The sequence below is a fragment of the Aotus nancymaae genome, unplaced genomic scaffold, assembly GCF_030222135.1.
Source record: "Aotus nancymaae isolate 86718 unplaced genomic scaffold, 86718_ANA_hifiasm-v0.15.2.pri h1tg000049l, whole genome shotgun sequence".
Classification (NCBI taxonomy): Eukaryota; Metazoa; Chordata; class Mammalia; order Primates; family Aotidae; genus Aotus; species Aotus nancymaae.
In genome coordinates, this window is record NW_026988463.1 from 1,524,765 (window position 1) to 1,539,851 (window position 15,087).

Here is a 15,087-nt window from a genome sequence, read left to right on the forward strand (position 1 = left end):
GCCATGTTTTTGAAGTGAGTTCTGCTGATCTGCAGTGAGGAAGCTGCATTGGGAAAATTCAAACTGATTACTGAGGATGTTCGGTACAAAAACAGCCTGACCAGCTTTCATGGCATGAATCTTACCTGTGACCAAAAAAAAAAAAGTCAGACCACAACTGAAGCTCATATGGCTGTGAGAACCACAGACGGTCGTTTCCTCATCTGTTCTGCGTTGGTTCCCTGAAAGCAGCGCAGCAAGCAGATGGGGAGGACCTCTCACAGGCAGGCCTGTCAAATCCAGAAAAGATGGTGGAAATCATGGCTCAAGAGGTGCAGACAAATTACTCAAAAGAAGTGGTCCATAAATTGATGCCAGACAGCACTGGGAGACACACAGAGAAGGCTCCCTAGTCTATCCAGTAATCCTCTCCAGGATGTCTTCCCTAGAAAAGTAAAAATGCTGGCCGGGCATGGTGACTCACGCCTGTAATTCCAGCGTTTTGGCACTTTGGGAGCCCGAGGCGGGTGGATCAGGAGATCAAGAGATGGAGACCATCCTGGCCAACATGGTGAAACCCTGTGTCTACTAAAAAAAAAAAAAAAAAAATTAGCTGGGCTTAGTGGTGCGCCTGTAGTCCTAGCTACTGGGGAGGCTGAGACGGGAGAATCGCTTGAATCCAGGAGGTGGAGGTTGCAGTGAGCTGAGATCACGCCACTGCACTTCAGCCTGGCAACAGAGCGAGACTCCGTCAAAAAGAAAGAAAGGGAAAGAAAGAGAAAGAAAGGAGGGAGGGAGGGGGGAGGGGGAAAGGAGGGGAGGGGAGGGGAGGGGAGATGCAGGAGAAGCCCCGACTTGCATTGGGAAAACTCCAGCTTCGTGGTGAAGGTCATTGTCCTGGAAAAGCTACTGGTGATGAGACCAGTGCTAAATGTGAACAAGCTGATGGACATGAACCCCCAATAACCTGTTTAAAATTCATACTTTGAATGTTGACAACTAAACTAACATTTGATCCAGCAATCCCCTTACTGGGTACGTGCCCAAAAGAATGTGAATTGTTCTATCATTAAAACACATGCAGGCCGGGAGCGGTGGCTCACGCCTGTAATTCCAGCACTTTGGGAGGCCAAGGCAGGTAGATCACTTGAGGTCAGGAGTTTGAGACCAGTCTGGCCAACATAGTGAAACCCCATCTCTACTAAAAATACAAAAATTAGCCAGGCGTGGTTGCGGGTGCCTGTAATCCCAGCTACCTGGGATGCTGAGGCACGAGAATCACTTGAACCCAGGAGGCGGAGGTTGCAGTGAGCTGGGATCGTGCCGCTGCACTTCAGCCTGGGCAACAGAGCAAGACGCCATCTCAAAAACACCACCAAACAAAGTAACTCCCAGGTACTTGGCTTAATACCTGAATGAGGAAATAGTGTGTACAAACAAACCCCATGACATCAGTTTACCTGCATAACAAGCCTGTCCATGCACCCCGAACCCAAAATCAAAGTTTAAGAATAAATAAATACAGCTAACACTTGAAGACTCCAGAATAAATCCATAGGACGTGCAGTCTATTTGTCTGCAACTTTTTTAAGCTTGACATTTTTCCAAATCAAAAGAGTTTAAAAGTTCCTTAGCGCCTCTAAAGCTGAGAAGATAATGGAGCCCTCCCTCCCCATATCATTCAAAATAAAACCAAAACTAAGCCCACAATAAGAGGAAGGAAATCTAACAGGGTTTTGAATTTCCCCGTGATTACACTGCAATACTTTTCTGAAATACCATCAACAACATTCTTTGAAAAAAGGTGTTTTTCTCGGGGGTGTGCCCTGGCTTTGCCCTGTGTTTTGTTGTTTAGATGGAGTCTCGCTCTGTCACCCAGGCTGGAGTGCAGTGGCACAATCTCGGCTCACTGCAGCCTCCGCCATCTGGGTTCAAGTTTCTCCTACCTCAGCCAAGTGTCTGGGATTATAGGCGCCCGCCACCATGACTGACTAATTTTTTGTATTTTTAGTAGTGACAGGGCTTCACCATGTTGGCCAGGCTGGTTTTGAATGCCTGACCTCAAGTGATCTGCCCACCTCAGCCTCCCAAAGTGCTGGGATTACAGGCGTGAGCCACCATACCGGGACACCTTTGCCCTTTTGAGGGATGGTGACAAGGTCATTGCACCCCTGTGTCATACACAAGAGCATTAAAGATGAGAATGAAGGCCAGGCTCAGTGGCTCACGCCTGTAGTCCCAGCACTTTGGGAGGCTAAGGTGGCGGATCACCTGAGGTCGGGAGTTTGAGACCAGCCTGGCCAACATGGAGAAACCCCATCTCTACTAAAAAAAAAAAATACAAAATTAGCCAGGCCTGGGGTCAGGCACCTGTAATCCCAACTACTCCGGAGGCTGAGGCAGGAAAATCACTTAAACCTGGGAAGTGGAGGTTCCAGCGAGCTGAGATCGTGCCATTGCACTTCAGCCTGGGTGACAAGAGAGAAACTCGGTCTCAAAAAAAAAAAAAAAAAGAAAAAGATGAGAATAAAGCTGGCTTTTCCAAGGCTCCCCATGAGCAGGCAGGAGTTGAACCTGGGTTAGTTTGATTTCAAGACTCTTGCTCTCAAATGGTTTGAGTCAAGGGCTAACAGCAAGTCTCCTGGCGGGGGGTTCAGAGGTGGGGCAGGCCCCTCCCTGGGCTCCTCAGAGGCAGGCACCGTGCCACCTGACGCAGTGGGAGTGCAGCACATTATTGGTTGAATTGAATGGATGGGCTTGTTCTCGTGGGATGAGGAGGGTTTGGAGAAAGACACTGAGGTGGGCAGAGAGCTGAGCAGAGTGCTGGGGCGGGGCGTGGTGGGACTGTTTGCAGAACCCACAGAGCAGAGCTTGGGAGGAAGGGGTGATGGTGGGGATGGGGTGGGACCTGACTTCCCCGGCAAGATGAGGGCCCCGTGAGGTTTTTTGTCCTCACCCAGAAATGTAACAGTTGGTGAAAGGTGGGATTTGGTGGCCATGGAGGTGGGTGTGGTCCACACCTCAAAATGCATGGGTGTGATTCTGCTGAGAAAGAGCAAAAAATAAAATTAGAAAGGAAAATAAACGAGCAGGTGGCTTTGCTGCTGCTCCCAGTGGGGTTTGTGAGCCACGTGAGATGGATGCCCAACCCCCCTGCTCCAAACCCTGGCAGGCTTCCCGAGTCCTGTTCACCCCAAATCCCCACCTTCCCCAAGCTCCCTCACAGCCCCCAAATCATCTTGGTCTCCCAGGGTGCTGGAAGCATGGGCAAGCTGGGGAGGGGCTGGGCCTCCAAGTCCTGGAAGCTCCCGTCTCACTCCGCCTCTGCTCACCCCACCTCTGCTCGCCCCTCCCTTCTCGCCCCACCTCTGCTGCCTTCTGGGGGTCACTAGAGCCTTTGCCTCAAAGCCCTGCCCCAGTTCACCTCCTTGGGACCTTGGGCAAGACAACTGTGCTAAGGACATCGCTGTCACAAGAACTGTTCATGACCTGAATGACCAATCTTTCCCAAAATGACGTTCTGTGGCTCCCTCCTCAAAGGCAGAGTGGGGTGGAACAAGGGCGTTCCAGAAACGTCTCAGGAGGCTGGGGAAGGAAAGCCGTTGGGAAGGAGCTGCTGTCCATGGCGCTGGACACCGCTGTGCAGAAGCGGAACTCAGCGGGTGACTCAGGGAGTGATCATGCCGGGGCCTCGGGGCTTTCCAGCTCTAAAATCCCATCTCCCACCTTGACTCACGCACAGGGGCTGTTGGGGAAGGTAGGCCGGGCTGATCTTGACCTGAAGGCCTGGAAATGCTGGGTCCACAGGCAGAGACGTTGCTAGGAGACTCAAGGGACTAATTTAGGGTCCCTTCCCCACAGGGCCAGCAGGGCAAGGCCCAGGCACCTGCAGGGCTGAAACCACCCATGCGCTGGGCAGAGGAGGGTCTCGGGCCCCTCCTGGATCTGCGAGTGAAGGCTGTGGGACTCTCTCCTTGGCCTCCTCACTTTTCAGATAGGAAGAGGGAGAAAGGGAGGGACTGGTGAATTCTGAGAACCAGGCCTGTTCTCCGATCAGTGGTTTTGGGTCCCTCGCTGTGACTACCTCACTCCATGCCCCCTTGTCTCCTGTCTGCACCAGCTGACTTTTGATTCTTGGAGATCTCCCGTTTGGGTTTTTCTTGGGAATCTCCAATGTCATGAACAATGTACATCAGATACGTGTCTGTTCAAATGGTCAATACAAGTGATGTTTTTTACCTTGCCATGATTAAGAATTGAAAAAAATTTTACAAATATCATCCAAAAGGGAGACAGGCTGGACCTGGTGGCTCATGCCTGTAATCGCAGCACATTGGGAGGCTGAGGCGGGTGGATCACCTGAGGTCAGGAGTTCAAAACCAGCCTGGCCAACATGGTAAAACCTCATCTCTACTAAAAATACAAAAAATTAGCTAGGCGTAGTGGCAGGCGCCTGTAGTCCCAGCTACTTGGGAGGCTGAGGCAGGAGAATCGCTTGAACTTGGGAGGTGGAGGTTGCAGTGAGCCGAGATTGCGCCATCACACCCCAGCCTGGGCAGTAAGAGTGAGACTCCGTCTTGAAAAGACAGACAAAACCAAATGTGGACAAGAATGTGGAGAAACGGGAACCTTCATAGATTGCTGGTGGGAATGAAAAACGATACAGCAGGCCGAGGCAGGTGGCTCATGTCCGCAATCCCAGCACTTTGGGAGGCCGAGGTGGGTGGATCATGAGGTCACAAGGTTGAGACCATCTTGGCTAACATGGTGAAACCCCATCTCTACTATAAAAAGGCAAAAAATTAGCCAGGCAAGGTGGTGGGTGCCTGTAGTCCCAGCTACTCAGGAGGCTGAGGCAGGAGAATCACTTGAACCCCTGAGGTGGGGGTTCCAGTGAGCCGAGATGGTGCCACTGCACTCCAGCCTGGGCAACAGAGCGAGACTCCATCTCAAAAAAAAAGAAAAAGAAAAAGAAAAATGATACAGCAACTTTGGAAAATAGGTGGGCAGTTTTTTTGAAAGCCTAGACATGAATTTACCATAGGACCAGCAATTCTGCTCCTAGGTATCCAGGTAAGCAAACAAACGCCCACACAAAGACGCACATGAGAGCGCTCAGAGCAACTTTATCCACAGTAACTCCACTGGAAACAGCCAGAGGTCCACCCGCAGATGAATGGATAAACCACACGTGTCCATCCTACGACGTGACGTTTGACACCAACACAAGTGGAACAGTGACACACACCTCAGCAGGGACGAAGCTTGAACACTGTCGGAAAGGGATGCTCGGTGCCACAAAGAGAAATCAGCACTGAGACAGAGGATCCTTCAGCAACGCAAGTGCTACTTCCTGGACTGCAGGAAGGGGACCCTCACTGGCCATCCTGCCATAAAAGTACAGTGAACAAAGGAAAACACACACATTCATCCCTCACGCATTTGGGGTCGTCCTTACTGCCGTGTCTGATCTCCGTTGGCTGGAGCCAGACCTCACAATCTAAACTGAAACCCGATTGGCTAACAACTTACAACTTTTCTAAACAGGTAAAAGCAGTGGAGAGCTGGGACAGGCCTGTGAGCACGTCCAGCACAGATATCCTGGTTAAAGTACAAGGACATAGATTGTACTACGTGCCTGTAAGCATGGCGTGTCTAACAGCTACACAGGAGAGGGCGTAACAAAGAGCTACCAGCACACTTACCCTTTAACAAGAAAGGAAACTTTGAAAAGGAACTTTTCTACTTCCCACAAAAACCTTGTGCTAATTGAAAGAAGCGAGACACACGTGGACGATCACTGTTTGGTTTATATGCAGTGTCCAGAACAGGCAAATCGACGGAGGCAGAAAAGAGCTGTGTGGCCGCCGGGGCTGGGGAGGGCGTGGGTGGGGCCAGGAGTGACTGCAACAGACACAGGTTTTTGGGAAGGGAACAGAAATGTCCTAAAACTCGGTTGTGATGACGGTTGCACAACTAGGTCAATTCACTGCAAACCTTTGAACTCTGTGCTTGAAACGGGTGAATTTTATCATATGTAGATTTTCCTCAATAAAGGTTTTTTTTTTTTTTTTTTCTGAGAAGGAGTTTTGCTCTTGTTGCCTAAGCTGGAGGGCAATGGTGCGATCTCAGTTCACTGCAACCGCCACCTCCCGGGTTCAAGTGATTCTCCTGCCTCAGCCTCCCGAGCAGCTGGGGTTATAGGTGTGCACCACCACGCCTGGCTAAATGTTTTTTTGTATTCTTAGTAGAAACTGGGTTTCACCATGTTTCCCAGGCTGATCTCGAACTCCTGACATCAGGTGATCCACCAGCCTCGGCCTCCCAGAGTGCTGTGATTATAAGTGTGAGCCACTGTGCCCAGGATGCTTTGTTTTTTGAGATGGGGTCTCACTGCGGTTGCCCAGGCTGGAGTGCAGTGGCGCAATCTCAGCTCACTGTATCCTCAACCTCCCAGGCTCACATGATTCTCCCACCTCAGCCTCCCAAGAAGCTGGGACTGCGGGGACACACCACCATGCCTGGCAAATTTTTTGTTTTTGTTTTTAGTGGGGACGGGGTTTCACCATGTTGACCAGACTGGTCTCAAACTCCTGGACTCAAGCAATCCACCCATCTCAGCCTCTCAAAGTGTTTGGATTACAGGCGTGAGCCACCACGCCAAGCCAATAAAGTTGTTTTAAAAGCATTGCCTGGGCCAGGCACAGTGGCTCATGCCTGTAATCCCAGCACTTTGGGAGGCCAAGGCAGGTGGATCACTTGAAGTCACGAGTTCGAGACCAGCCTGACCAACCTGGCAAAACCCCATCTCTACAAAAAATACAAAAATTAGCTGGGCATGGTGGTGTGCACCTGTAGTCCCAGCTACTTAGGAGGCTAAGGCAGGAAAATCGCTTTATCCCGCAAGGTGGAGGTTGCAGTGAGCTGAGACTGTGTCACTGGACTCCAGCCTGGCGACAGAATGAGACCCCATCTCAGGAAAAAAAAAAAAAGAAAGAAAAAATTTTCAGCCAGAGTGGTAGTGTGTGCCGGTAGTCCCAGCCACTCAGAAGGCTGATGTGGGAGGAGCAGCTGAGCCAGGGAGGTTGAGGCTGCAGTGAACTATGATCGTGCCACTGCACTCCAGCCTGGGTGACAGTGTAAGATCGTATCAGAAAGAAAGAGAGAGAAACAGAGAAGAGAAAGAGAGAAAGAAGAAAAAGGAAGGAGAGGGAAGGAAAGGAAGAAGGAAGGGAGAAAGGAAGGGGCCGGGCGTGGTGGCTATGCTGTAATCCCAGCACTTTGGGAGGCTGAGGCAGGTGGATCTCTTGAGGTCAGGGGTTCAAGATCGGCGTGGCCAAAATGCTGAAATCCTGTCTTTACTAAAAATACAAGAATCAGCAGGGAATGTTGGCATGTGCCTGTAGACCCAGCTACGTGGGAGGCTGAGTCAGGAGAATTGTTTGAATCCAAGAGGCAGAGGTTGCAGTGAGCAGAGATCAGGCCATTGCACTCCAGCCTGGGAGTCAGGGGAGACTTTGTCTCAAAAAAAAAAAAAAGAAAGAAAGAAAGGAAGGAAGGAAGTGCAGAGGTAAGAAAAGAACGCTGTGCTGATGGAAAGAACATGGCCTTGTGGACCCCCCGACCCCAGGCTCTCTCGGTCCCTGCTTGCTGTTTCCCCGTCTACCTCCCCACCCGCCCAGGAGGGAAGAGGCGCTGCTATGTGAGGGCGCGGGTGTGCACAGCAGGACGGGTTTGCGTGGCCATTGTGGAATGTGCTGGGTGGGGCTGGCGGAACGTGGACAGGGGCATGCTCCACTTGTTGGCCATAGCCCTGTGCAGCGTGGCCTCACGGACAGCACTCTGGGCAGGTGCAGCTGGTCCTCTGCACGAATTCGCCTCCCGATGCAGCATTGGCCAGCGTCAGGATAGCACCTGTCGGGAACTCTTTCCCAGTGGCAAGGTTTGCCACTTCCCCGGGAACCAGTGCCCGATCCCAGATGCCCAAGCCAGCCATGCTCCCCACGAAGGCCTCAGAGCTATCAAACCCACCCCCAACGCTATCTTGCTCCTGGCCAAGCACAAGGGACCCTCCAGGAGGGATCTCATAGCCCTCCCTGAAGCGGGAGCCAGTGGCCACCAGCCTGCGATCCACGTGGAGCCAGTACCTGCCCTGAGTGGATGTCCAGATGACGCAGACGTGGTGCCACTGGCCGTCCAGCAGCGGCTGCAGGGGCAGCTCCCTGAAGGCCGGGTCTCCGATCACGAAGTGGATGGAGCCGGGCAGCATGGAGTCTCGGCCGTGCAGCACCAGCTTGTTGTCATTGTCCTCGGTGGCATAGGACAGGAGGGTGCCCAGGTGTCCGGAGGCGGTGCGGACCCAGCTGCAGAAGGACAGGGCTCGCAGGGCGGCGACAAAGCTGGGTCTGAGGAAGACCACGTTCTCCGTGGAGGCGTTGGGGAAAACCAGGGCGGGGCCCACGCCGCAAGCTAGGAACAGAGGAGGGAGGGTCGGCCCCGTGCGGGAGGCCATGCAGAAGCGTCCAGAAGCATGCACGCTGTGTGGGTGCCGTCCCACCGCTCCTGGCAGCCTCCCTTCCCGGAGCACTGACTCTGCTGCGCTGGCCCTGCCGACGGCTCCCCTGCTGCATCTCCTTCACCCTCTCGACGGGATCACCCCAATTCCACAGGCGGGAGACTGAGCATGAGGGCAGTTAGGGAGTGATGGGGGCCCGCTGGGAGCCCCAGCTGTCAGCCCACACAGCAGAGCCAGCGCCCCTCACTGCCAGCGAGTCTCTGCACGCAAATTTCATGACTCACATGGCGCAGGTTTAGTATTTCACGTTTCCGGAGGTCACAAGCCCAGCGTGGTCTCCCAGGGCCCAAATTGGCTGTGGGCAGGGCTGGTTCCTCCAGAGGCTCCAGGAGAAGCCATCTCCCGCCCTTCCCAGCATCCAGGGGTGCCTCCACCCCTCGGCGTGGGGCCCGTCTGTGCACCCCGCCACCTCTGCCTCCGTCCTCACGTCCTCCTCTCACTCTGTTCCTCCTGCCTCCGCTTATAAGGACCCCGTGATGACAGGGGTTCCACCCAGATGATCCCAAATCCTCTCCCCGTCTCCAGGTCCCTAACTCCATCCCTTCTGAGAAGCCTTTTCCAGGGGGCCTGGTCTAAGGTGGAGCCGGAGGGAAGCCTGGCCGCTGACAGGGGCCTGCGGTACTTACTGTCTCCTGGTCCCTGGGGAGCCTGTGCCTGCTGCGGAGGGCCTCTCAGGGCTGTGGCAGCCCCGCTGAGTGCCCGACGGCTGCCTGGGGCTGGGGGCTCCCTCATCCCCTGGAGAGGGGCGGAGGAGTCCTGCTGGGGGCCTCTGTGCTCGGATGCAGCTTGGAGCTCCTGCCTGTCCCTCTGAAGCTTCAGGGAGCTCGGGCCCAGCTGCTCAGGCTGAGTTGGGGCTGGGGCCAGGGCCGGCCCCAGGGTTGCAGTGCCATGGTGGGCCACGGGCAGCCGCCCCTCCAGAGCTGCCAGCCTGGCGCCCTGGCTGCGGACGAGGCCCTCCAGGTGGGCCAGTGAGTCCTGCAGGGCGTCCCTCTGGGCCTTGTGCTCCTTCCTCTCTCGGGCCTGCTGCTGGCTCCTCTCGCCCAGGGCGAGGTCCAAGGCCCGCAGCCGCGTGTCTACCTTGCGGCCTCGGCGCCACGCCTTCCTCACCCAGGCCCTGAGCTGCGCCAGCTCCTCCTGCACCGCAGCCTGCGACCGGTTGACCGCCTGAGCCACGGCCTGGCTCTCCTCCGCCAGGCTCCGGAACCGGATGTCCACGTTGTAGGACACATTGTAGTTGCTGGCGATGCTCTGCAGGTGCGTCAAGGTCACCTCCTGGAATCTCCGGAACTGTAAAGAGGACGTGGCAGTGATGGGCCGGGCCGGGCCGGGAAAGACGTGGCCCCTCACGTTGGGAGCACGGCCCGCGTGCCAGACCCATGGTTGGCACTGGCTATCCACCCACTGACTCGATCCCACTGTGATGCCATGAGTTTGGCAGATGCCAGGGACCAACCCCGGGCTGTGCAGCTGCACCACGTGGGGTGTGGACTGCAGGCCCACAGCCGGGCTCTGATCCCTGCCCCAGCCCCCACAACCACCGGCAAGTCACTTCCCCCTGGGACCCCAGTTCCTGCCTGTGAGTGGGGACAGCAGGGTGGCCTCAGGAGTGCTTTATGAGGAAGCACCCAGCGTAGGTGCGACAGGCACAGAGCACTCCAGAACGGTCCGTCGACCCGGCGTGAGAGTCCGGGAGGCCGTCCACACCCTCTGTCTCAAGGTGGACCCGTGACCTCTCAGCTTCCACTCCCCGTGACACTGCCTGGCCCCCATGGCCCCAATTCCCCCGACTTGCTTCCAGACCCCCTTTAGCCTCTGGCCCCACCTGACCCCCACGTTATGAGGCTTATGTCTGGTGTGAGCGGAGCCCAGCACACCTCTCTCCACTGGTGTCCAACCACAGGTGAAATAATCTTCACAATGGAAAGAACATCGTGCCGTGTTCATGTCCACCAAGCCCTGACGCTTACCGCTCTGCTTCCGTAGAGCCGCTTTTCATCTGTTGCCAATTTAAAACACCGACCGCCCCACGACAGGGGTATACTTGCCTGCTCCTCCAGTCTACGGAGCCTCTCAAAAAAGGGTTTCCTCGGCCCCGCTGGGGCGGCTTCCTGCGATGAAGCCCCATGCAGGTATATGTGCACAAAAACGAGGAAGAAGGACAAGGTCTTCCTCCACAAGCAACCCATCCGGAGGGACGGCGAGGCCCAGCAGTCTCCCTCCTGGCCGCGGGAGAGGGTGGAGGGGGCTCCGTGCGTCCATCTCATCCCACGCCCCTCCCGGCTCTCCTGCTGAGCGTTTTTCCTTCTTTGGCCCTGGCTGGAAGTCAGGTTCTGCCTGTCGCCTCCATGAAAGGCATCTGCCTTCAAGCCAGTGGGCTCAGAATCGCAGGTTCCCAAGGAGATGAGCTTCAAACAGATGCAAACAGTTTATTTGGAGAATCGTTCAGCTGGGTACAAGCCCTCGTCCAGTTGGCTCCAAAGCAGACGGGAGGTGATGGCTTCACCAGGAGCACAGGGACCTGTGCTCGTGAGAGGTCGAAGCAGGACGGGAACCACGCTGGGGCTGGGGAGCCAACAGAGCCAGGTCTGCACGGGCATCTGTCACTCAGGCCGTGCATGGCTGCGACCTGGGAGGCCCCGTCTCTCTCTTGGTAAGGCAACGGAAATGTGACAGGGAGCCACCTTAATTAATTAATTAATTCATTAGTTTTTGAGATGGAGTCTCGCTCTGTCACTCAGGCTGGAGTGCAGTGGTGCAATCTTGGCTCACTGCAAGCTCTGCCTCCTGGGTTCAAGGGATTCTCCTGCCTCAGCCTCCCGAGTAGCTGGGATTACAGGTGCGCACGGCTAATTTTTGTATTTTTGTATTTTTAGTAGAGACAGGGTTTTACCTTTGGGCCAGGCTGATTTTTTTGGCTATACATTGTGCAGTGGCTTGAATGAGACCGCCCCAAAACACACATAAGCCCTAGCCTGGCACCTGTGCACGTGGCCTTACGTGCAAAAGGGTCTCTGCGGATGTCATGAAGGATTTTGAGACGAGACCATCCTGGATGACCCAGGTGGCCCTACGGCCGATGACAGGAGTCTTTATAAGAGACAGAGGAGGAGGCACAGAGGACAGGGCCTGTGAGGATGGGGCAGAGACTGCAGTGACGCTGCCAAGAGGAGCCCTTGGAGCCCCCGGAAGCTGGGAGGGGCGAGTGGGAGCCCCCTAGAAACTCTGAGGGCGTGTTCACCTTGATTTCAGACTTCCAGCCCCAGAACTGCGATAGGATACATTCCTGTTGTTTCAAGCCACCAGTTCATGGGAATAAGAGAATCCATGAAGCCGCCTAGTGAGGGCACACATCATTCCCAAGGTGGCATGAGCCCAGAGGGCACCAGGCCAGGGAACCATCAGTGGCACTGGGGCTACCCTCGTCAAGTGTCAGAACACCATGGACACGGAGAAGATGCAGAAAGCAGCTGAGATAAAATCCTGGGCACATGGACTGGGTTGGGGCCTTAGGCCACACAGAGAGTGGTGGACCTCACAGCTTCCAACTGAAAATGAGTTCCATTGATTGATGTATTAATTTTCTTTCAGCAGAGACGGGATCTTGCTGTGTTGCCAGGCTGGTCTTAGACACTCCTGGGCTCAGGCGATCCTCCCACCTCAGCCTAGCCAAAGTGCTGGGTTTACTGGCATAAGCCACTGGACCTGGCTGATTTCCATGTAAAATCGTGAGTGGAGGTAAGGCGCGGTGGCTGTCACCTGTAATCCCAGCACTTTGGGAGGCCGAGGTGGGCCGATCACTTGAGTCCAGGAGTTGGAGACCAGGCTGGGCCACATGGCAAAACCCTGTCTCTACTAAAAATATAGAAAGTAGCCAGGCATGGTGGGGTGCACCTGTTGTCCCAGCTACTTGGGAGGCTGAGGTGGTAGGATCGCTTGAGCCTGGGAGATGGAGGCTGCAGTGAGCTGAAATCGTGCCACTACACTCCAGCCTGGGTGACAGATCAAAGAATAAAGATATTTTCAGATACACAAAGGCTTTAGAAATTTGTCTTCCATGTACCCACTGTTGGATGGGGGGGCTTCAGGAAAAGAGAACGGGAAAGAACAAAGCCATGGCCACTGGAAAGGGTGGGAACCCAACAGCGGACGGCGGTGGGGGAATGGAGTTTCCGAGATGGTGGGACCGCGGCACGTCCCACACCCCGTCCATCAGCTCTGCCTGCAAAGACATGCCCTGAGTTCAGCTGCTTGTCAACACTGGCTCTGCCCCAAGCCCATCCGCACCTCGGCCGCTTAGTCCCCGAGTCCATGGTCGCCTCCTCTCCTAACTGCACCAGTGTGGACCCATGCCTTCGCTGCCCCCAGGAGCTGCCTGCCACGCGGGGAACATCTTCAGTCCCTGCCAGGGCCTTCTGTGGCCCGGCCACAGCCTCTCTCCCTCCAGGCCCCGCCCCGCCATCTGCCTCCCTCGGCTCCACCTCCCTGGCCACAATTGCGGCCTCAGGTCTTTCTGCCAGGGAGACTCTCCCCGAGGGCGTCACCACATTCTGGGCTCTGCTCTGGGGCCTCCTGTTCAGAGCTCTCACCTCATTTACGATAACCCCCACTGCTCTCTGGTGCCTATTTTCTCTTCCTTTTTTTATTTTTAAATTTTTATTTATTTATTTATTTAGACGGAGTCTCGCTCTGCCACCAGACTGGAGTGCAGTGGTGCGATCGGCTCACTGCAACCTCCGCCTCCTGGGTTTAAGTGATTCTCTTACCTCAGCCTTCCGAGTAGCTGGGACTACAGGCACGCGCCACCACGCCTGGCTCATTTTTGTACTTTTAAGTAGAGATGGGGTCTGGCTCTCGTTTTTTTATTAAATTTTTTTTTGAGACGGATTCTCACTCTGTTGCCCAGCCTGGAGTGCAGTGGCGAAATCTTGGCTCACTGCAACCTCCACCTCCCAGATTCAAGTGATTCTCCTGCCTCAACCTCCCGAGTAGCTGGGACTACAGCTGCGTGCCACCAACCCAGATAATTTTTTGTATTTTTAGTAGAGATGGGGTTTCTTTATGTTGGCCATGATGGTCTCAGTCTTCTGACCTTGTGATCCGCCTGCCTCGGCCTCCCAAAGTGCTGGGATTACAGGAGTGAGTTACTGCGCCCGGCCACAGCTCTCATTTTCTTACCCTGCTGGCTCTTCCTTTCTTTCACTTACTTATTTTTATTTTTATTTTTTGAGGTGGAGTCTCGCATTGTCGCCCACGCTGTAGTGCAGTGGCGCAATCTCGGCTCACTACAATCTCTGCTTCCTGGGTTCAAGCAATTCTTCTGCCTCAGCCTCCCAAGTACCTGGGACTACAGGCGTGCGCCAGCACACCCAGCTAATTTTTTTGTATTTTTAATAGAGATGGGGTTTCACCATGTTGGCCAGGATGGTTTTGATTTCCTGACCTGTCTTTCACTTATTTTTGTTTATTATTATTTTTTTGAGACGGAATTCCGCTCTTGTTGCCCAGGCTAGAGTGCAATGGCGCGATCTCGCCTCTCAGGTTCAAGCAATTCTCCAGCCTCAGCCTCACAAGTAGCTGGGATTAGAGGTGTGTGCCACCACACCCAGCTATTTTTTTTTTTTTTTTTTTTTTTTTTGTATTTTTAGTAGAGACGGGGTTTCACCATGCTGACCAGCCTGGTCTCAAATTCCTAACCTCAGGTGATCCGCCCACCTCGGCCTCCTGAAGTGCTGGGATGACAGGCGTGAGCCAACGCACCCAGCCTCCTTTTATTTCCTTTACCTCCACCCCCATTTTTTTTTGAGACAGTGTCTTGCTCTTGTTGCCCAGGCTGGAGTGCAATGGCGCGATCTCGGCTTACTGCAACCTCCGCCTCCTGGGTTCCAGCAATTCTCCTGCCTCAGCCTCCTGAGTAGCTGGGATTACAGGCCTGCGTCACCACGCCCAGATAATTTTTGTATTTTTAGTAGAGACGGGGTTTCACCATGTTGGCCAGGCTGCTCTCGAACTCCCGACCTCAGGTGCTCCACCCGCCTCGGCCTCCCGAAGTGCTGGGATGACAGGCGTGAGCCACCGGCCCGGCCCTGGTCGCAGTCTTTATTCCATGACCCGGCCTCGTTTACAGGGCCGCATTCGTTCATACCTGACGTGATCTCAATCGTTGCTTTACTTCCCTGTGTACCCTGCGTTTCTCTTACTGGCCTCTGACCCTTGAAAGCAGGGCCTTACCCTCGGGGAAGACGACAGGCCTGTCTTGCTAAACATCTGCAGTAGAGCGAACGGCCGGCGTTCTGGAGAGAATGTGGGACCCCAGGCGGAGGGAAGGGACGGCTGAAATCACTCCAGAGTAGAGGGGACCGGGTTGGGAGAAGCTAAGGCGAGGACCAACCCCTCCGGCTCATGGGACGCCGCTCTCAGCCCCACCCTCAGGCCCCACCCCACGCAAAGCCCCACCCATGCGTCAGGCCCCGCCCACCCCGCAGGCCCCTCCGCCCCCTCCCCAGGCTCCGCCCCGTCCCCACGCAGCGCAGGCG

The 15,087-nt window shown here is 54.8% G+C and overlaps 1 protein-coding gene across 1 annotated transcript; it reads right to left on the minus strand.

Annotated features, from left to right (window-relative positions):
* Nucleotides 1–5,085: 5,085 nt before the first annotated feature.
* On the minus strand, nt 5,086–14,950 carry PTX4 (pentraxin 4). Its single transcript, XM_021667233.2, has 3 exons — nt 10,600–14,950; nt 9,181–9,841; nt 5,086–8,448 (listed from the first exon to the last, which is right to left on the minus strand). Exons 1-3 carry the CDS (start codon nt 10,816–10,818, stop codon nt 7,808–7,810), a joined length of 1,521 nt encoding a protein of 506 aa, XP_021522908.1. The 5' UTR covers nt 10,819–14,950; the 3' UTR covers nt 5,086–7,807.
* Nucleotides 14,951–15,087: the final 137 nt, after the last annotated feature.

Coding starts and splice junctions, on each gene's coding strand:
- PTX4 (XM_021667233.2), bottom strand. CDS start 10,818: ATGAGATGGACGCACGGAGCCCCCTCCACCCTCTCCCGCGGCCAGGAG. Junction 9,842..10,599: donor TCCGTAGACTGGAGGAGCAG/GCAAGTATACCC, acceptor TCCTCTTTACAG/TTCCGGAGATTCCAGGAGGT. Junction 8,449..9,180: donor TCCCCAGGGACCAGGAGACA/GTAAGTACCGCA, acceptor CTCTGTTCCTAG/CTTGCGGCGTGGGCCCCGCC.